The sequence below is a fragment of the Anguilla rostrata genome, chromosome 5, assembly GCF_018555375.3.
Source record: "Anguilla rostrata isolate EN2019 chromosome 5, ASM1855537v3, whole genome shotgun sequence".
Taxonomy (NCBI): Eukaryota; Metazoa; Chordata; class Actinopteri; order Anguilliformes; family Anguillidae; genus Anguilla; species Anguilla rostrata.
The window spans coordinates 12,460,708-12,483,669 of record NC_057937.1 but is presented as its reverse complement, the minus strand read 5'-3'; the positions used below and the strand labels follow the sequence as shown (position 1 = coordinate 12,483,669).

At 41.9% G+C, this 22,962-nt stretch overlaps 1 protein-coding gene and 1 long non-coding RNA gene across 2 annotated transcripts; one reads left to right on the top strand and one right to left on the bottom strand.

The window, feature by feature from the left end:
* Positions 1 to 1,147: 1,147 nt before the first annotated feature.
* On the bottom strand, positions 1,148 to 21,466 carry mtap (methylthioadenosine phosphorylase). The gene is made up of 8 exons (XM_064335155.1): positions 21,288 to 21,466; positions 18,577 to 18,663; positions 18,025 to 18,083; positions 17,582 to 17,749; positions 8,598 to 8,700; positions 7,949 to 8,188; positions 4,747 to 4,869; positions 1,148 to 2,841 (listed from the first exon to the last, which is right to left on the bottom strand). Exons 1-8 carry the CDS (start codon positions 21,309 to 21,311, stop codon positions 2,803 to 2,805), a joined length of 843 nt encoding a protein of 280 aa, XP_064191225.1. The 5' UTR covers positions 21,312 to 21,466; the 3' UTR covers positions 1,148 to 2,802.
* On the top strand, positions 20,333 to 22,694 carry LOC135254728 (uncharacterized). The gene is made up of 2 exons (XR_010329952.1): positions 20,333 to 20,503; positions 22,088 to 22,694. It is a non-coding gene; the product is annotated as an uncharacterized LOC135254728 (long non-coding RNA).
* Positions 22,695 to 22,962: the final 268 nt, after the last annotated feature.

Here is a 22,962-nt window from a genome sequence, read left to right as displayed (position 1 = left end):
ACTACATGTCCACATGGCCATCTTGGGGACGTTGTTTGGAAATACAGTGCATCTTATCTGTTTCATGTACCGTAGGCCTATTTGAAAAAAATATAAAACAAACTGACTTGGATGGTGAAGTGTGACGCCCATGCATCCAGGCTTATCAGTTAGCAGCAGACCAGCCCGCTACCACAAATAACTTTGGGATGGTGCTGCGAAATACTGAAAGCACGAGCTACCAGGGAGGAAACCGAGCAACCTTAAAAATGAGGAAGCAGCAGTTCTGTACCTCAGAACTGTAGTAAATAATATGCACCAATGGGCTTTCAGTAGCCTATGCATTAATGCACAACATAGAACGTTGTTTGGCCTACAAGGCATATAAACTCTTTTATATAAAACATCGCGTTCCATGACCGCAGAACCTCGTCAGTTACGCTTTTCATGCCAAAAAATAAATTAATAAAAATGATTTTATATGCTATATTTGACAATATTCCGGGCGGTCTTTTCAGCTCCGGTATCCAAAATGGATTTAGGTCAAAAGGCAAAGCATAATTATTCCAATCGCAATGGCTGCAATGATTATGATAACCCGTTAATAATTACAGTAACACTTTGAAGTAATACAGTATTAAATATAAGCAAATGGATGCAAGCTGAATTAAATTCTGATCGTGGAGATAAAACAAAATATTTTTTCTTCGGTCTTGAGATTTTCGTGTTAAGACTGTAAGACTTCATATATGCCATAATTATTAAAAACACCATAATATGGCAAATAATTTCCTTTACAGATGCACTTATCCAAAGCAACTTATACACCCATTTTTGTCCACACATTAATATCACTACATGTAATTTTGTCCGTGTACTGTCACGCTGCCAGCCAATCCATTTCCCCATAAAAATTGCCCACTGATAAAAAATATCGTAGAGGAGAACATTTGAAAGGCGTTTAAATTTAAGAGAACAATACTCTCATTTGAAAAACAAAGGATATTTTCAGTCACGACATCATGAATGTTAGTTGTCACCTGCATGTCTGTGTAAATAGTTTACAGCAGCAATATTGACTTACGGTTGTTTGGTTTCAAGGGAGAGGTTCTTTAGTAGCTGTGGAAAGTTAATGTAGAGGCAACCACATAGTGCAACGCAGCTCTGATTTCTGTTCATAGGAGTTTATTGGTACACAAAAAACAAAAAAGACACATGTTTAATGTCTCAGAGAACCAAATCTCGCATAGAAATTGCTTCCAATTCTTAGCATATCTGCAATTTTATTCCATAATGATTTGAGTGTTTTACTATAGTGGCTTTCCAATTTAAATGAAAGGGAAAGTAATGTACTCATCCAAAATGTGCTGTCTTATTAAAACAAGTTTTTAATGTATAACTGCTCAAAGCAATAGTACAGTACGCCTTTCCAGTAAGCAAACGTCACCACCCTGGTGCTCCAATAGCAACATTGCGATATACATGGTTACTGGGTTTTCATCTTTTAACAAGGTCAACATGTGTTCCAGGGGAAGGAAGTATTTAGGAGATGGGCCATAGAAATGCTGACCATCATGTGATTACCTATGAGTAGCGAAGGCCAAGCAAGGACAGCAGGGATGGAGAATTTGAGAAGTGACTTCATTTCCCAGGCTTTCCAGCCAAACACTGTCATCATTCTGACAATTTAAGGAGCACACATACATACATACATACATACAAACAAACTTTAAGACAAACATAAATATTTCAAAATTCCTCTGGAAGTCATCAAAGCATCGTCAATGATTAAATCCATGATCCGTAACGTTGCCGGACATAACCATGATCCATAATGTCGTTTGAAATAACCGCCTAGTACATGGAGGGCACTGTCAAATAAGCACTGAAGGCTTTCTTTTCGCTATGAACTTTTTAATGATTCCCTTAAAGCATTTCATAAGACTTTAATGACTTTAAGTGTTATTAAATGCTTTCAGGGAAGGTGTGTTCAGCTTTCTTAATCATCACCAAGATTAATCATATGTCTGTGAGTAGCTGTGACGGATTAAAGAAATTGCACAAATGCTGGTGATTAAAATTGTCATGGGTTACAAGCAGATATGAAGAGCAGGCTATTTTCGTAAGAATCAGAGCTGTGTGGTCTGATGTAAAGCTGTCATTTCTCTAATGTAAAGATGGGGTTTCTCTGATGTAAAGCTGTTTATTTTAATCATTCAGTCAAAAAAGCAACAGAAATCTTTGTCAGATCTTTGCATCATATAAAATTGTAACATAAACCAATCTGCATCCTATACTGTATGATGTCCATGTGTACAATTATTGGCACCCTTGAAGAAAATAGTGAAACAATGCCTCTATAAAATAAACAACACAGATAATGAGCTTTATATTTTACACTCAAACTTTATCAAAACTATATTATATACCTTTATTCTTTTTAAACAACTGTTCTTGTTTTCCCATCTTTGGAGCATACAATATAGCCCATTAGCCGTGTTACTTATTTTATACAGACTTTTTTTTAGGTCATTTTCTACCAAGCGTGCCAATAATTCTGAACCTGACTATATATAAAACATTTCCCAGTAGATATTACAAAGGGATGAAATGTCCTGAACCAAACATCTTAAAGAAAATACAAAAAAGACATACAAAGTGAGTGGGGCATGATATGAATACAATAAAAAAAAAAGCATATCAGCCATGTTTCTCACTGGTAACACGCGGTACAGTCGGACCTGATGTTTCTGCAGTCTACATTCACTGGGATGTCCTTTCTGTGGTTTTACTGTCAGGTAAGACAAAAGTGGAGTCGCATCTTCAGTGCTTGGGCAGCATTACTGAACACTGTGCTGTGGACTGAAAAGCAAATGGGAAAAAAATACGATAAGTTAAAAATATAATACATATGATTAAGAGATCATAATCATCATAGGACACATTTATTTATTCATGTATGTAAACAGGGATTATTTACCCATTTTCTTGCTTGGGCCATGTTGTAATCTTGGCTTTGATACCGATACCAGCTTTGGTACCTTAACATCAATACCACGGTAAATCGCTGATAACCAATAATTTCTCATAAAATGAAATGTAAATTCAGAAATATTTATTAACAAAATATCTGACACACAAAACAAGAAATAAAGTTAAGATGTGAGCACTTTGTGAACAACAGGACTGCACTTATTAAACCACCAAAATAACTTAATCTACACTTCTCATTTTATTACCCTCCTGTCGGGATTTGAAGACCCTGAAGAGATTGGGGTTGTTTGTCGGACAGACACTTTGCTCAAAAGGACGTGTTCCCTCCTTCGGCAAATTATTGTAGTCAAACAGCTGCCATGGGGTTGACATAAGTGGTATGCAAGTACTGCATGCAAGGCAAAAAGTTCAATATGAGTCACAATTTTATGTCATAAGGAAATGCTCACCTAAAAATAGATAGGTACCTACAAATAGACATAATAAAACAGTTGCACAAATTTCAATCTTTTTGTCGTGTATGTATGCATACTTGCTTACCACGTATGTTGTCTGCGCCCTATTTTGTCAACAAGCTGGGGACAGTCAATGTGATCTACTGCTGCCTTTATATCTGGCCAACTTCTCTTCCTCCGTGAGGATACAGCTACACAGCCAGCCTTCCTTCACACACACACACACACACACACACACACTCACAGGCCACTACGCACACCCACTATGTCAATGTTCCCTTAAATTCTTAAAGGCACAGTATTTATTTTCCAACGGAGAGCAATCATTTTGCCATGATAGAAAGCAATGTCAGGCGTGTTTTTGTATCCAAGTATCCAATTTTGTAAAATGCTGGTATAGTACCTTTTCTAAAATTTTTGTATAGCGGGACCTTTTCAGTAACGGCACATCATGCAACCCTGTAATGGAGACACTTGAGGTGCCAATTTTACATTAAAAATTTGGAAATTACAAGAACTTCTGAAGAATGCAGGTGCCGTCTGCCAGTTCATCAACGCGGTGTAGGCAAAAGCCACATTCCCTGAGAGCTAGTCAACGCAGCCTTTGAGTAAAAAAAGCCGTTGGATAAAACCTGACAGGTTTACGGGGCTAGCCATACGAATTTGATTGCTCTGCTAATGCCTGCTGATGAGAAGAGATGGACAGGTGTAGATTTGGGCTTACACCTTTGGACTCGAGAGCTAACATCTGTCAAGGGCTCCCAGATACTTCACAGGTGACTTGGCTGTAATGTGAGGGAGGATTTGCTCAAAAAAAGAAGACTTGTGCAAGGCTCTACCACTGCTGCCACATCGATGTGAATACCTCCAAAATGATACATCTATCAAATCATTGCACAGAGCCTGTGGTCACCTTGCTAGAATTTTCATCATCTATAGCAGAGGTGTCCAATCTTTTCCGGAAAAAGGGCCATTGTGGGTGCAGGTTTTTGTTTTAGCCAGCTCCACGACACCTGATTCTACTAATTCACTAATCGTGGTGTTCAATCAAGAGCTTGATAAGTAGAATCAGATGTCTCGGTGCTGGGCTGACACAAAAACAAGCACCGTTTTCTCAGAAGGCAACCCAGATCTCAAAGCTAAACAGAGTTGCCTTTTGGGCAGATGGGCTGTGAGCATGTAGGCATGTGAACGAGTCAGAGTGATTCACGGACACCAGCATTTGCTCTGAGGCTGTGCCGTGAATATGTTGTGGGAAAACCAGGGCCCAGCAGAGCAAACACTGGCAGTGAATGATGGGGATGGACGAAAGACTCACTTTCAGGGCCTTTATTGTGTGGGTCCAGTCCATCTGGCAGATCTGCGGTATTGCGGTGAGCAGGATGCTGCTGGCCTTGTTGGCGTTCTCCTTCATCGTCTTCAGCACGTTGTCCACGCAGACCTGTGAAGCGGAACAGGCCACAGCCACAGTCCTGAGTCATCAACTTTTTACAGAAATCACATCAGACCTCAGAGAGCAGGGCTCCCCAATGCTGTTCCTGGAGATCTACCAACTTGTAGCTTTTCACTCCAACCCTAACAAAGCACACCTCATTCAATAGCTACAGATCTCCTTGAGCTACTAGTGAAATCAGATGTGTCAAATTAGGGTTGAAAAGAAAACATAAAGGATGGTAGATCTCCAGAAACAGGGTTGGGCAGCCCAATCCTAGAACATTTTCAACACCATGTTTCAAGTCTTTGGAATGAAGGTATGGAAAGAGCTGCCCTTTGTCGATGTTGTGACCTTAAATGCATCCCATCATAAAATCAATTAAAGAATTGACTATCCTTCAAAGCAACTTGCACAAAAATTAACACTGATTTTTGAAACAAATGGTAAGGCTTGTATGATTACAGGTGTACTTTACACAAGAGATCTGTATACATACTTGGCACTGGTACAAGCCCAACTGACAAACCACCCAATGCATAACCTGTCTTGGAGCAATACAGTTTTGAACGAAGGGCTAAACAATACCAGTTTTTCATGTTTTGCTTTGTGCTTTCATTTTCCCTTTGATTAACACATTCATGGTTTCCCAGAAACAAGACCTATGTGCCTGACAAAGAAATCAGACGGCAGGTCCCATGTCATAACAGTCATCTGTTTGACTGGAAATCTCCAAAACAGAATTGCGTAAAATGCATGGTCATGATTAAATATTATATCTGAGTGCTATGGAAATGGGAAGGTGGTCATGTGTGCCGGTTATAATTCTGTTTGACAAACAGTCATGTGGTTGACCCAAATGATGCATCATCACAATCTCCACCCTGCCACTAACAACCTTTTGGCTTTCTCACAATTGCCGATTAATACTATTAGTGACCGTAGGGATAGGCCTAACCTTCATTTGTTCATTTATTGTTGTCCACTTGTTGACACCATATCAGAAGGTGATTCCTGAAACTATAAGAGCAAACTACTGCCGTTACCCCACTCAAATACGCCAGGTTCCAGCAAAATGACAGCGTTCTCCCACCAGCTGTCTGCTACAAATTTCCAGTGGGCCAAAGCTGGTGTTCTGCAGCAATTCCACACCTAGCAAAGTGGTAAATTGCTGCTATTCGTTTGACATGAAAAGCAGCAGATATTACTTTAATGCCTTGTGCGTTCAGCGTGATGTGAGGGGAACCACACTGACCTAGTTGGATTATGCAATCACAGAGTGTAAAGCACAGCGGTCTACTTTGTGAGGAACAATTTGCTTTAAAAAAATTCCAGTTTACCGACACGTGACCACGTCTGTTGAATGCGTTACTCTATGGATACAAGTTCTGTTTTGTGCCTCACGTAACTTAAGGCTCATTACTCATTCCTCAGTACAGTACATAAGAGGCCTTGCATTTGGACTGCCGAGGCATCTCCGCTGCACGATGCGAGACGGTCCATACCGCCGCATCATTCGCCTCTAGTGTCAGCAGCATCCGCCCAACACGTTCCGTCGAGGACGCGAGGTGTAGTAGAATTCGACAGGGCGTGCGGTAAGGTTAGGCCCGAGCAGGTGACATGAGGTCTGACAACAAGCCACTAGGGCTCTAGACGACTCTAGATGGTGGAATCCGCGCTTCGCTCCAATGACAGTGGAATGGTATGCACGTTCGGTACGTGCAGCGAGACACCGCGGCAAAGGAATGAGCTGAAGGAAGTGGGAGGGGTCACTTGAGGACGCCAATAAAGTCCAGTAACCCACCCACACATAATAAACACATACCAATTAGCTTGGAGCTAACACCGTTCATATAAAGGCACTATGCCAGGGGTGCCCGTTTGTAGCTTTGGCTACAAGGCAGCTACTTCAGTGTGCGTAGTTATTATATTGCAGAAGGTACCTCGTTAATGACCGACAGGAAAGAGTAGGAAAAGTCTTGTTAAAGGAAAAGTGATATTAATGAAATTCCCATTACTGCTCTTTGTTAAATATAATCACCTGCCAAGATCGCATTCCAAAAATGAAAATAAAAAAAGAATAACAAGCCCAATATCAGTATGATTGCATAGTGTAATACACAGTGAGAGAGAGAGTGTTTGGGTCTCACATTTTCCCCTTTCTTTGCTGTAGAGCAGAATATTGCAGAGCTGATTGTTCTATTTTCCACAAGGTCATTTAAATCATTCACTTTTCATCGCTCTATTGTTCCCGGTCAGTCAGGTGCAGGACAGGTGTCTATGGCACGTAACGGCATTCTGAACGGCGCAGCACACTTAAAAACAGGTCCGCTAATCCCCAGCGCTGGAGTGGGCTCCATCTCGATAAAACAGGAATTTTCCCCGGCTACAGGAAGAGCTCGGCGTTCCGTCCCCGGCTCGCGGCGGACTTTGGCCCGTGCCGTGCCGCGGCGTGTGGACGTGAGGTCAGCTCTTAATGCGCTGAGTCAGCGCAGCGGTTCCGCTCTGCCGAAAGAGGCCCTTACGTCAGTGTTTGAGCCGGCTCCCGGGGCACCCCGCCCTGCCACCATACCAATGAACGAAAGGAGGCCGCCCTCCCCCATAAGCTTCGGCCTCCCTCTTCTTCTCTTAACCCTTTCCCCTCATCGCTACGGGCCTCATTCACATGCTGCTGCTGACATGTCGGTGGCCATTTTGATCGAAGCGTGCTGCACTTTCACTGAGTGCACACACAGTAGTTTGCCAATTTTACAGTAGCCTGACTGCAGAACAGTCTCATATTTCTGTATCCGTCAAGGGGTAAAATGACTCATGACACATGTGATAACTGTGCACGTGTGATAAGGGAAAACTAGAGGGTGGAGATAATTTAGCTTGGATGTGATATTTAGCACGATAACACAAGGCAGGGTAATCAGCATATTCTCTCACGGGATGTTAAGTAAGCGGGAAATGTACTGCGACTGTAGACAGCCAGGCCCTGAACCGTCTGCCCACACTTACACTGAATTCAAAACACCTGCATACTTCAATGCCCCGTTCCTGATGCCACCTGTACCACAACCCCCCCCCCCGAGCCCCCACTCACTGCCTCCTCATGCTCCTTCCAGCAGTCGTAGTCGGTGGCCATGGCGATGCTGGCGTAGCAGAGGCCGGCCTCCTTGGCCAGCACCACCTCCGGCACGGTGGTCATGTTGATGACGTCAGCGCCCCACTGGCGGAACATCAGGCTCTCGGCCCTGGAGGAGAAGCGGGGGCCCTCGATGGTAACCATGGTGCCGCGGGTGTGGCACTTCACCCCCAGGCTCCTCGCCACCTCCAGCAGCACCTGTCCCGCAGTAAGGAAGGGGGGGGGGCAGGCTCAATAAGAGTGGAAACCGGGAGCTGCTGCATTTTTACTGTAATTCACATGTGTGTGGGTCATTGAAACTCATGCGATTTCATTATTATTTGTGGTTTTAAAAAATATATTTATTCAGTTAACAAATTACAAGGACTACATTAGCATGCATCGTATTGTATTAAGTAATGGCATTTAATTATTTTACAAAAATGAAATCCACAGCAGCAACACGAAGCATGGCCTGAATTTTCCGATGCTCACAGAATAAAAATGACGATGACTGCAAAACACTGAACAGGCCTCTTGTGTAACGGTTTCTGGGCACGAGTGTGAGCGTGTAACGCCAGCGTACGGGGGGGGAGAGGGGTGGTTGTGAGGAACCGGCACCACCCACCTCTCTGGTCCTGCCGCAGAAGGGCTCGGCCATGGGAACGTGACACACCCCGGGGGGGCTGTTGGGACGCCCGTCGTAAAACGTCTGCACCCTCTTTGTGGTTCTGCGAAGGAGGGGGGGGGGGGGGCGGATGTAGGTTGTCAGCAGCTCTAGTTGCCATGGCGGTCACACATCTTTTCTCGATACCAAACGGACACCAGCTGCGCAGACCTCTGGCACAGCTACACAGTTCGCCTGGTGCCCTTGCTGCACGCACTGCAGGGAACACACACTCAGGCATGTGCCCTCTTTGACAGCCAGCCAACTGACAGCTATAGGCCCGCCTTAGTCATGCAGCCATCCAGTAAGCTTGCGATACATGACGGCCAAGTTGCACTTTGATCTGGTTTGATCTGAACAAGTTGCTTTGCCAGTGACTTCAGGCATAAATTAGTACTAACCCTCTAGCTGTCCTGAATGTTAGGAGTCCGGAGTCTCCTTTAATTTTACTTCGGTATCTCTTTTTATGACAGCATACATTTAAGTGAAGTTTCCAACCCCACATGATAATTTATTAAATGGCCATTACCATAATATATAGTAGTGTAATATTTATTTGCTCACCAACATATCCTGCCATTACAGCAAGGACATACAAAAAAATTACAGTAGCTACTGTGCTGCTAATCGTGTAATGTGAGAAGAAAACCAGCCTGTGTAACTTGGCTGAAAAAACCAGTTGAAAATTTTTTACATATTTACCAACCTAGAGCATTGGAGGCACTGCACTGGCTCTTAACAAACTGTCTTTGTTCTTTGATGTGAAAGATCCAAGGTCATATTTGTTTAAATAGGTAAAGAGGTAAAGCTGGTCAAATATCTCTGTTTATATTCAAATTTAGGTAAAGCTGAAACCAGACTGGTGAGGACCAGGATATACACTCTTTTCGAAATTTAACAAGAAAAGATAACTAAAAGAAGATTTTCCAAAAATATTTGTTTTTTTGCCCGCTAACATATTATTTAAACTAGAATATTTTACATGAAGTGAATTCCAAATCCGAGGCCTGTTCCCATTCCGATTTAATATCAAGGAGAGCAAGAAACACATGCTTTACAAAATGGATGAAAAGACCGTATTGCAATGATTCCTTCCTATAGTCGCTTCCGCCTAAGTGGCTTACTCACACCGCCCCTGGAACTTGTTTTCCTTGGCTGGTGAGACAGAAACTCAGCTGTTCGGCAGCCCTGACTGCCCTCTCGCTCTCTGTCAGTGGTGCGTTTTACACACCGAGGTGCGTTGCTACGGCGACGGCTGCCCTCCAGAACCCAGGCCCTAACTCATTCCCGCAGGGCCCTGCTCTTTACCCCGACCGTGACTCCGCCTGTCGCAGTGACTACGTCAGTCTCCGTGCCTACCCCAGTTTCACACAGCCCAACACAGCACCGCAGTTAGACACTTGGAACTCTCTCTCCACTGACACAGCTCACGAATATTGTTCAGTTTGTATCTTACATTAAAACATGGACTAACCATCACTAAGAACAGAAGTGGTGTTTTTTACTAGAAAAAGACATTAATCTGAATGGGACTCTCCTGGTAAAACAAAGTATAAATAAATAAAATAAAGAAGCTCTGATGAAATCCCACATAGTTTTCATTTAAACATCTTTTCTAACAACATTAGTTTTATTATGACAGAAAGTCACACAGGCTTTGTAAATGCTGCTAGTACTGCTGGATGTGTACTTCCATTTGCTACTGTTCGCTTTAGCATTTGCATTTCTCGTGACACATAGTTATTGTTGTCTGCCCTGTCATGCTTCTTCTGCCATGTCTGTTGCAGTTAATTGCCAGGAGGCTACAGATATATAAATGTGCTTATATCCAACTTGGGAGTAAATGCACCAATGCTCATTTTCAGAATTTTAGTTCATAGTGAGCACTGTCCCACTGAAATAAACTTTTTTTTTAAAAAGAAGAGCGCCTAAGGTCTAGCCAGAGTTGCCCACTCTCCTGGAACACTGGCACATGCTGCTGTCTTTTCACCCTTTGTCCCACTGTGGGACGAAAATCCACTCATCCATCACAGAGAAATGGAAACAGTTCCATGACTTTTGCATTTATTCCATTTAACACTGTAGTCCGCCCCCTCACAAACACAACTAGTCAGACTGCCCGTGGGGTGTGTCAGTGTGAATCAATAAGCAAGCTCGAGCCATAAGCTATTATAGAAGGTGCTTTTCGGGGAGGCAACCCATTAAACTGGTTGAGTGTGATGCCACGACAGCATACTTCAGTACCTGTAGAAGAAGAATGATGTTCAACTGGCAGGGCATGGGCATTCTGCCAGGCCCAAACTGTGCCACACCAAACCTTGGGGAGTGGGCAGGGCACTACTGTAACTGGTGTTATGCCAGAGCACACAACAGTAAAATGCTGCACATCAAGATTCAAGATAAGGGTGTGTGTGTGTTTCGTTTTTTTTAATTTTGTTTGTTTACGGGAAACAATGAAGGGCCATCAACCGTATGAGCAACCGCCATTCAGCTAAAGTGATGCACTGTCATGAACCGTCTACACCCAGGTGAGGCGAGAAGGAAGAGCCAACCAGCCCCACAGAGAATCTCATACCTGGTCAGCTCATTTCCCATGAGAAACAACCAGCTTCCTCATAGCTATGAATACATTAAGCACACACACACACGCACACACACACACAGTGCATGCTCGCACATGCACACACACACACACGGCACCCGGACAGCACACTCAGCTTGGCTAAACGCTACTGTACAGTGCAGCATTTGGACGCGTTTCAGACAGCACACATCCACCACTGGGCAAGTGGGTTAACGAGGATTTAAACTAATAGCCTAAGGACAGTCTTCAGAAAGGAACACAACCCACAGTACTCCCCCAGTGTTGATGCGTGGCGTGTCACATTGCCTAATTCCTCAGCAAACAACACAGATCCTGCATCCAGTAAATCACCTGACACAAGCCTTGGCTCTGGCAATGGTCTCAGGTGACTTGAAGAATGGAGGGAAAGAGACAGGCATGAGACAGGCACAAGTGGAGCGAGTAGCGCACCTGCTCTGAGCTCTAGGTGGCCAGGCTAGCACATTTCGGTAAAGGAACACCCCACCCTCACAAACGGCTGTGAGCATATGCTCCATGACGCCGCACATGGTCACTCACACCCCACGCCCTGCGAGACCGAGCCCAGACACACGCGTACACTCGCTCGTGCACACATGCACGCTGCAAATGGTCAAAAGCATAGCAATTTCAGGTGGACAGTCTTCAGCCTCACCATTCAACCGATATCACACAATAAAGGCCAGCCACATGCCCTTTTATCAACAAGACAAGAAGCAAATGTATCTATGACTAAAATGTATATAATTAGATAATACACACTAAAACCAGGGTGGACTGGCATGTTATATGACTTTTGATTAATATTATTGCGTATTTATCTCCTATAAGTTTTATCAAAACCAATGAAATATGTGAAAGGGGTTTCCCAGTCCCAATACAAGAAATCTCCCTGACAACCAACTCCAGTGAGCAAGGCACATTTAAACGTTGAGTCATTCTGAATGTAAATAATACTTAAAAAAGCCACACTGTCTTTTCCAATATATTTCACTTTATGAACACCAAGCAGTCCACTAGCGAGGTGCACAGTAGATTGATATGCTAAGCACAATCTAAAAAAAGGCAAAAAAATAAGGAACAAAAACATTTTGTTCCTTATTTTCTTTTATTTTATGAGACACATTCCCAGACAAAGAGGAACAAAACCTCAAGATGATCAGGACATAGTTTGTCATAACGACTGGTGTTAAATTGGTAAACATATAATGACACAGTTAATCCACAATAAATGCATCCTCTGGGATTACTTTTACCTGACATTATTTATGTCTTGGGTAGGGACCCTTATTTAGGTTACATGACTTGCACTTCACATTAAATTAAATTTTTTAGAAAATATAATGCATTTTGCAGCTGAATACTTTCTGGGACCAGGGAATTCAACAACTTCACTCAAATGTTCAGCAGTATTTCCTATCTCAGTATCCCGACAGACATCTCTGAATTACAGGCTTAGCTTTAAAACCACCAGGCCGCACTTCCGACCGACGTGATTACAGGAAAATACCTTATGAACAATGCTGCTTTCTAGTGAAGCCACACAGCTCCTCATAAACTACTACAAACAGTCATTTCAGCTGGAGTTTAAGCAAACACAAAAATAAACTACAGACGACAAAAACGCAGATGTCGTCCTTATTTATTCTGCTGATGACGAGGAAAGCCTGGAACCAGTTCAAATGAACCCCACCTTGAGAGGAGCAGTGGCCCGGAAGCTTAGCCGTGAAGCACGGCGTGTGGCCATGGATACCGTTTCAGACATTAAGAGCCACACAGGGACATGCTGAGCATAGGGGTGTGGTTTTCAACCCATCGTACAGAGATAAGAGCAGTTCACTGTCGAATTACAGACTGTTACAGCGTTTGCCTGACTTTTAGTTTACAAACTTGGTCCTATCAGTTATTGAACTGAAACTGAACACTCCTCTTAAGCAAATGACAGTCCTTCAGGCATGGAACTACTGTTAGCCTAGTAAGGGGAACCAATATCAGGCAGGTGAGCTTCTCCCGTAAAATCAGCTGTTCCAACACGCAGCTCAGACAACGCTGTAACTAGGGCATCACATAAGCAGGAAGGCAGACTTGTAAAACATTTTACAGCCTGTAATCTCTTTATGCCCCGCACAGTCAAAACAGAATGTAAATCTTTAAAGAAATGAGGCTCAAATGCAATCACACCATCAGCTAACCCTTCGGAAATATGCAGTCACATGCTGCGGGACAAGACCGAACAAGCCCTGACATGCCATTCTCCGCCCAGCTGTACAAAAGCCTGGCTCTGCTCGAAACGGCAGCTTATGACTGCACTGAACCCAACCGCCTGGTCACTAGAGACAAGCCTGCAAAGACACTGATGAAAAGCTTCAGTGTGTATAAGTAAGCTTTTGTTGACTGCTAACGGCTTTTTGACTGCCGTTTTAACATACGGCCAAACAAATGGCTCCTGTAGGTACTTGGTAGCCAGTTTTGTGACTCATGCGCTCACATATATTTTGTCGGCTGCACCTGGACATTTGTTTTAGCAATTGAATTTTTCTGTTGTGTTACCTCTGGATCCATAGCTTCTTGTGCCGTTTGTGACCGGTTTGCTTTCTGCTTGTTTTATTCTCCAATTGCATTCGTAATCTTTAAAAGCTCTGTCAGTAAAACTACTACTACTAGAACAATGTAATCTGTAAGGTCTGTTATAGGTTAAGTATGTGGTACACACATCAGCACCAGGAGAAGGAAGCACAGATCCTTAAACTGTCCCTGCTTCAGTCTCATTCCTTGCAAAAAGTCCTGCGGGGATAATGTGATGCTAATTTGTTCTCTTATGCAAAGAAATGACTTGGGGTGGTAAGTGCAGCTGGCACGCAGCTTTTCTACACGACAGAAGTGTTTATATAAAGAATTTGCAATATAACCCAGAATCAAGTGCCTAAATTATGGGTTCAATGACTGTGCCCAGCTCAGGACAACTGGCCACAATTCAGGGCTTGTTACTCCAGTGCTGTAAGGCATGGACACTCAAATCTGGCAGTTGAATCTAAATCCGGCCCTGGTTTTCTGTTCTCCCAGGAAATAAACTGAACAATTTGTGCTACCGACTGGCAACACCGTGACTTCTTCACACGTGGCTCTCAGGTAAAGGGAGCGAACAGAGTAACAGAGCTTTTAGGTTTTAAAGGCACACAGTACCGACAACAAAGATGTGCAACAAGCACATCAGTTTCTCAGTTGAGTCATGGGATGGCATGGCACAGTCAGGGGAATTATTGCACAAGGCTGGTAAAACACCATTATTGTGTTACCATCGACTGCTGCTTAATTCAAGCTGTTTCCGTGGAGGTGAAACAAGTTCTTATTTCCTTCCTGTCTCATTACATATCTTGGAGTATAGCCTAAAAAAAGCTTTCAACGCAAACAAAAACACATCATCACAGGAATAAAGAAGGGAAAAAACAGGAAAAAAAGAAAAGAAAAACAAGAACCTTGAAAAACACATTCTACGTCCTCAGCTGTACTGAATGAGATCATTCTGCAAAATAAAACCAACAAATTTAATACCAAGTCTGTAGTAGCAGAGAATGATGGACAGCTCCCATTTACTGAATTGTTCTTTCCAATTGAGGGAAAAACAATCAATCAATATAAACTTCAGTGCGATTGTAAAACCTATGACTTTTTAATGATGCTTATCATCCAAATGTGGTACTATATCACTACAATTAAAGGTAGGTAGATGTAGATATACAGAGGCATACGTCAGCTGATAAGAGGCAATATGACTGGCAAAACCAGAAATGTCCTTTCAGCAGCATTCCATTTCAATGACGGCATATAATTTCTTTAGATAAGACTACGTGGGTAAGAGCAGAATGGCCTCAGGCCTTTAGTTTTGGTTTCTCCTTTGCCAAGATACAGTAAATTGAAACTCAGCCTCAGTAAATGGTGGAGAAGGTGGGGGCGTAGGGAAGATGAGAAAGATGGATTTATGCAAGCCGGATTAAAAAAACAGCCGATAGGAAAGCAATCAATATAAGGTCAGCTGATACTGCTTGCCTGCCCCATTACCATCACCAAAGAACACAAATGAAATGAAATTAACTGTCACATATGCTCTTCAAACTGTGCCCCATTTGCTCTCCGTCCAAGGGGCAAGTGAGTGATAAAGAGAGGTATGCTTTCAAGCTGAGCTATCCTGGAACAACCTTTGTCAGCACTACCCGAACACCCAACTATAAGTTACGGGACGGCAGTACTGCAACTATCTAAGCACTGAGAGTAAGGGCAGGTGTTTCTAAATCACTCTCAAACAAACTAGAAAGATCAACACCTTCTCACACCAAGTACAGACAGGCGACAGCCCTCATACATAGAACACAGAAAGCACATAAACTTCTTAGAACACAGAGCACAGAATCCTTTCATAAAACAAATAGCCTAGAACTTGGAACCCTATTACACAGAACACAGTAAGTACCCTTTCTCAGAGAAAACTCGCACAGAACACAGAGAGCTAAAAACTCAGTCACAAAGAACACAGCCATGTAAATACCAGTTCAGGACAAAAAGCCATCCACTGACAAAATGGTTTTAGAATGTTTTCAGAAGACTTGTTTAATGTGAGTTACTGAGTTTTACAATATCTGCTGATGGGGCTACAGTAGTTTCTGAGATTAAGCTGCCATTTACATTTTCACAGTCACTTTAATACAGGTGGTGCTGTCTTTTCTCTCTTAGCATTGTCTTTTTGGAAAGCAAAGGTACTCTCACCTCATCTTGTCACAGTTTTCATGTGAAAATGGGCTCAAGAATACTAAGAAAACACAGAGGAAATAACACCTCACAGAATTCTGAATACTCAGAGCTGGGGCGTCATGCCTGAAGCACAGGGCACACAACTAGCTTTGCGCCAGACAATGTAACACTGCGCCATGTGGAGGCTGGAACACTAAAAGGTTGCTTCTTCCATTGTGAGAATTACCTAGAATAATGTATGCGTTTAATGCAGCAGTTCATTGGATTACACCAAACTCATTGCAATTGATTTCCTTTAGTTTAATTGAAATGGCTTTATCAAAAGGGAATTACCATCTTACCCAGTCAAAAAGAGTGGCTACATAGACACCTAGTGGATTTCAACTGTAATTTCAACTAATCTTGTCAGATATAAACTCTGAACCAATATGACTCAAAATTGCAGTGCAAAAATACAACTATAATTATGTTTCAGCTGATCAACATTCTTTTTCACTGTCTGTTACCATTATGAAGACATGCTTTACCATGTCTAGTTCATTTATTCTTTGTGAAGTTCAATGCACATACTCAGGCTCATTGTGAGTTCAACAACCAAGCCCATTTTTGTGAAAGACGGGCTTCGCTGTAAAACTACACACACCACAGTGCTGCGTTACACATGAACAATCAGCACCAGAAGGCTTCTATAAAACAAGGCAGGAAGCCATTTCATGCCTTATAAGGTAGCAGGCTGTACCACTTTATATGCCATATTATATGCAGACACTTGCAGTTTTTCTTTCTCTTGGTTTAGCATCTGAGGCTTTAGGATTAAAGAAAATGGGAGCACAGGAGACAAAAATTGACTGATTAATTTGATTTGTGGTGCAGGAAAATCCCTCAAATTTCCAGTGAAATCAATCTGTGGTTTCCCAGTCGCCCACATAGGATGTGGAGATGCTGAGCTCCCTTTACTGCTTAACTGATGATACATGAATCAGCACCACATAAACCACTGCACATATGTATGTATGACTCCACCCCTTTGGGAACCAAAAACAAAACTGTGAGAAAGAAGATCTCACAGTTTAGCACCATGAAAACAAAGAACCCTCAATTTCCTTGGCAAACCACAGTTTACTCGACAAAAAAATGCACATTTTTTAACCAAAACAGACAGCCATACAGTACTGACTAAAACGAGTCAGGAGTTTCATAGAAAACGTTATCTAGAGAATGCCTTGGAGAGTAACCAACAATATCAGAGAGCCTTCAGAACCTGCAGTCAAGAAAATATACGCAATAGTTCAACAAAGCCAAAGAAATAGACCAAAAAGGTTCCTGTTTATGACCTTTTGTTTGCAATTTAAAAATAGTCAATGTCTGGTCTATACAAGACTCTCCAAATGATTAAGACCCAATCAATATATTGAATCAGAAGGTAATCTCTGAAGAATGGAAATTTTAGTGTGAAACTGACGAACTGGCTTGAACCTGACAGTGTACCAAATCCCCGTCATTGGCATCATTCCCAACAGCAGACAATTTGTCAAAATGAGAAAGGCAAAAATAACCGAATTAACAAATAAAAATGGCGCCCTCCCTCCGTCCCCACCTGTCGATGAACTGGTCAATGATGACAATGTCCCCAGGCTGAATCTCTTCCCTGAGGGAGCCGCAGGCTGTGGTGACCAATAGGTGGGTGCAGCCCTCCTCCTTCAGAGCCCAGATGTTGGCCTGGTAGTTGACGCTGGTTGGCATGATTGTGTGATGTCTGCCATGCCTATCGAAGGAAATAAAGGGTTTTTAATTTACTTATTTTAAAAATAGAAACGAATCTTTCTATCGGTTTTCAGAAACAACTCAGAATATTGGAAATGGCAATATTAGACTGCTGCCGTCCAGTGCTTTAATATGTAAAACTGAACATCAAATGCCAAAATGGGCAGACTTGGCAGTGTGTTACAAAATGAAACAATAAGGCACAAGAGGGCAACAAACATGTGCACATACAGTAACGTTGAATTGACCAGCAATTTCCACAGGGCCTTGACTTACCTTGCAAGGAGAACACATTCAATATTCTTAATCTTCCCCACTATGAGCGCATCAGAGGGCTGAAAGTGGAAAGACAAGTTCCAGAGTCTCTGAGGTCTATTTTCACTGCACATTCAAACCTGAATCCACTGTGACATTGTGCCAGTCTCTTTCAAATGTTTCTTTTCAAAACCATGTTAACTGAAAAAGTGATTTCAGGGGGGTGTTTTCGCTTCGTAAAATCCTTATTACATAACATTGTTATGAAATGTTCGGTGGCCATTCCATCTAAAATTAATACCGCTAGTTCTGCGATAGGGGATGAATAACATAATTGCGGAAATAACGTTATTTACCTTAGATAAACATTGGATCGTGTGCCTGCCCCCCCCCCCCAGAGGTTGTGCTCCTAAACAACCGCATAGACCGTTTATGCCACAGGCCGGCCCTGCTCAATAGACAGGTCTCAGTAGGTGCCATTAACATTGTCCAGTTTGCATCACATACACAGCTGAACTTTACCTATGGTGAAACTCTGAGTAGTCTTCCCCCTGCCAATCAGAGGTAACAAACCTTTCCAAATGGTGTGTCCATATACTTCTCAGTCCTTCCTTCCAAGATATCTGGATCATCGAGACCAGACCCTCCAATAACTCCAATCTGAAAAAAGACATTGGGGTGCATGGGATCGATATAGTAGTGATTTTCCCTTGATTATTTTATTTATTCTTTTTTTTTTTTGAGCTGAAGTGTAAGATCAATACATTAGTTCTGACAAAGTTACTCCACAAAAAACTTAAGAACATTTAAAGGTTTCTATTTTTCAAAAACTACAAGAGTTTTATATTTAGCCTCAAAACAGAGACAAAACACCTTATTTTTCATGATGACGAGCTCTGCACAGCGACACAAATGATATCAGGCTCAGTAACTACAACTTTACCAAAGCTAACAAAACTGGTGGCCTGTGTAGGGAACTGATATAAATAGCTACTCTGTATGGTTTACAATGTAGTAAATCTACTGTACATCACTTAGGAGGATAGGGCATTAAAAGTGTAGTATATTGTGATATTTAGTGTCATGAAAAAGTACTTGCCCCCTTCCTGATTTCATCTATTATTGCATATTCAAACTAAAAGGCTTCAGATCTCGAGACAAAATGTAATATTGGAGAAAGGGAACCTCAGTAAACACATGACACATTTTTAAAAATTGTTATTTCTTTTAATGAGTTATGAAACATCCATATCACCCATGTGAAAAAGTAGTTGCCCTCTTAAACTTAAGAACAAGTTGCACCACCTTTAGCAGAAATAACTGCCATCAAAGGCTTTCTAAAATTTGATAGCCATCTTTCACATCACTGTGGAGGAATTTTAGCCCACTCTTGTTTGCAGAACTGCTTTAATTCAGACAAATTTGCAGGCACAAACTGCTCATTTCAGGTCCTGCCACAGCATCACTATTGGGTTCAGGTCAGGGCTTTGACTAGGCACTGCAAAACATTAATTTTGCAGCCATTCAGATGTGGACTTGCATTTGTGATTTGGATCATTGTCTTGCCACATAACCCAATTATGCTTCAGCTCCAGCTCACAGACAGATGACCAGACATTCTCCTTAAGTATTAAGTAGAGAGCAGAATTCATGGTTCCTTCAATAATAGCAAGTCGTCCAGGTCCCAATGCAGCAAAGCATCCCTACACCATTCTACTACCACTACCGCCATGTTTGACTGTTGGTATGATGTACCAACCATGAAATGCTGCATTTGCTTTACACCAGTTATAATGGTAACCATGTCGTCCAAAAAGTTCAGTAACAAAGATAATGCTAGCGACAGTGTCGTCAAAAAAGGCTTGCGGATCATCCAGGTGCTTTTTTCTTTTTATGAGATGAGAATTGATGTTTCTTGATAGCAGAGGTTTCCAACTTGCTACTCTGCCATGAATCCCATTTTTGCTCATTCTCTTCCTTATTGTGGAGTCATGAACACTGACCTTAACTGAGGCTAGAGAGGCTGCAGTTCTTTTAATGTTCTTCTGGGATCTTTTGTGACTTCCTGGATGAATTGTCGCTGCAGCCTTGGAGAATTTTGCCAGGCCAGCCACTTTTGGGAGGATCCAACACTGTTCCAAGTGTTCTCCATTTAGAGATGATGGCTGCAATCAAGCCTGGCTGTGGTCAATTAGCTAAATCGAATTATCAATTAAATTTGGTTAACTGGTTGATTGAGTAACTAAGGGGGTAATGAGTTTTTCGCATGGGTGATATGTGTGTTTGATAACCTTTTTCATTAGATAAATTGTATAATACAAAAATGTGTTTTGTGTTTACTCAGTTTCCCTTTGTCTAATACTAGATTTTGCCGGAAGAGCTGAAACCGTTCAGAGAGAAATATGCAATAACAGAGGAAATCAGAAAGGGGTCAAGTACTACTTTCAGGGGACTGCACCTACTTCCGGATTTCGCCTGCAAGGCATGAGCTAGTTTAAAGGTTACAATTTTTATGTTTTAGAGTAACTGGATGGACTTGGCAAGGGAATTCAGCAGCAACCAGCCAACTTACTTTCTATGAGAAATACGTAATATAACTTAAATCTCAAGCAAACGTACACGCGGTGTAGCTTGATAAGTTTTCACAACGGAGTCAGTGACTGCATATAACGTATCTGCAACAATTTAACTATGACAAGTTAGCTTGTTAGCCAAGTTAGCAAACGTGCTTATTGCGGGCGCATTCGGCTAACTGGTAGTGTCCGTTCACCCTAACCCGTTAGTACAGGTGAATGTGGTTAGGCTTCCCAGCTACGTTGCGAACGTAGGCGAGCAAAATTCACAAAACATTTACTTGACTTTTTATTTGCACTATTGAACAGCTACAATGTTTCTTTAGTTTGATCACAGAACGTTGCAAACAGCGGATTGCATTCGAGTTGCCATTAATTCTATAGAGCACGTGCTATATCTTACATCTTGAATCAACAAAGAATTATGTGGCTCGCCAGCTTCAAAGCGAAAGGCCCCGTTGCACTGGGTTTATCCATGGATTCACCAAGAGACCTGGCTCAGCGGAAACTCAACCGACTGCAGTTTTGAGCGCTTATTCAGATTTATTCTGCTGCGTTAGCTGCAGCAAACATTCACCAAGTATAGAACACCGTTATGAAATCATTTTTAAAAGCTGAAGTATTAGCTACGCTTGTACGGAACTGCACATTTGTTTCCCATCATACCTAAAGCTAATGAGTTGGACTGCATGGTTTTTAAAGTGATATTACCTTCACCTGCTTGTCAGCAGCCATTTCTTCAGAGCAGCCGAAACAGAATGTTTTTTCAAGCTAGATGGCTACTTCCTTCCTGCTATACGGGAGGGGCATATAAGTGTAGATGGAACGAAAAGGCCGTCTTCAGGGTACTGTGAGTTCACAGGATTCATTTTCAAGTATCGACTGTATCTACGGCAAAAAGGGTATTCGCGTGCCATCTGCTTTCGTTAGACTCCCTTCAGTTTTACTCTAATGCAGTACTTAATTCATCTATTTACAAATCGAATATACTTCTATAAAATGTGACATGTTCCACTTAAAATAGCCACTTCACACAGATATTTAATTGCACTCCAATATAATCAAAATGTTTTGAGCTGTAAGTGATTCACATTTATTTTTTAAACGACGGAATGTTCAATTATGAATCGAGGTGCGCAGTTTACGAAGTATTGGGCTGCAGACCTGCGATTGTCTCGTGATACGTTATCCGTTTTAACCTGCATATGCATGTCACATCGGCCAGATGTGTAGAACACGGAAAAATCATCGATCCTCTGCCATTTGCAAAGTAATGTTTTACTAAAGTTGTATAAACTAACTTCTTCAGTAAAATACCGTTTACTATGTATGCACGAATTGCGACGGAAGGATTATACCTGCTTGGAAATCAATCATTTGTTTCAATTTGTGTTGTATAATCCACACAAATTTGGAAACTATTGCATCTATTTTGCTTGGGTTAACATGGACTTACAAGTTCCTTGGATTGTAAACCAAGTTCTTCAAACTCTCCACCATGTTACACGCAGGTGGAATCACCCCATGCTGGTCCCAGGCCGTCTGCATCACAAGTTCTTGTGGTGCTGCTCCCACTATCCCCTCTCATTGAGAAGCTTCTGCTCGTGAGCTTGAGGAGGGGAGAAGGGAAGGGGGGGAACCTAGACCAAGCATACATTCTGCACCTAATGGTGAGACACTTTTTCTGGATTGGGTCTGCACCCTCTTTGGGTAGCTTACAGTACACATACCTCTAATGACAGACTTGACCATGCTCAACAGAACATTCAGTGACTTATTTTCAAATATAAACCTCCTTGGGTTGACTTAACATGTTTTGTGTAGGCCACTGTTGGACATTGTCTTCAATAGAAGGAAGCAGACTGTGACATTCCGTTTCCTTTGACGTTCTACCACAAACCTACAGAACACACGCCTTTTCTAAACTACAAGGTACAGGAATAACCTGATTCAGATTCAAATTCAAAGTCAAGCCCATAATCTTGCAAGCTATTAACTACACCCAAAAAAAATAATACAGTCACAGCAAAACAAATCGCTTAATTACAAACTTTGTTGGAATCCTTTAATCTCACCATTTTATGCTCAATCATGACACATAGATCAGTTTGGCAAGAATCTATGTTCATATTCAATAGCAAAAATTCCATACGCATTCAAATAAAGTATATCTGTTAACATAAAAAATGCTGAGACTGCACCTCATTGCACCCTGATGGAAGAAAATATTCTCAGGGAAATGGTATTCTGTTAAGTTTAACTCCATGCCTTTACACAGTGTTTAGTTGGAAATAATGTGTGTATATAATATATTCATATAAGTACAGTGTAGTACAATTCTGAGAAAATACTGATAGCACCAAATAAGCTGTCAACTTGTTTCAAA

Bases quoted from the DNA above. Each gene is read 5' to 3' on its own strand.
- mtap (XM_064335155.1), bottom strand. From the start codon at position 21,311: ATGGCTGCTGACAAGCAGGTGAAG. The intron at 18,084-18,576 runs GTTTGTTACCTC...TTCCACTTTCAG, and splicing joins TGGACACACCATTTGGAAAG to CCCTCTGATGCGCTCATAGT. The intron at 2,842-4,746 runs GTGAGTCTTTCG...TTTGCTTTTCAG, and splicing joins ACACAATAAAGGCCCTGAAA to TCCACAGCACAGTGTTCAGT.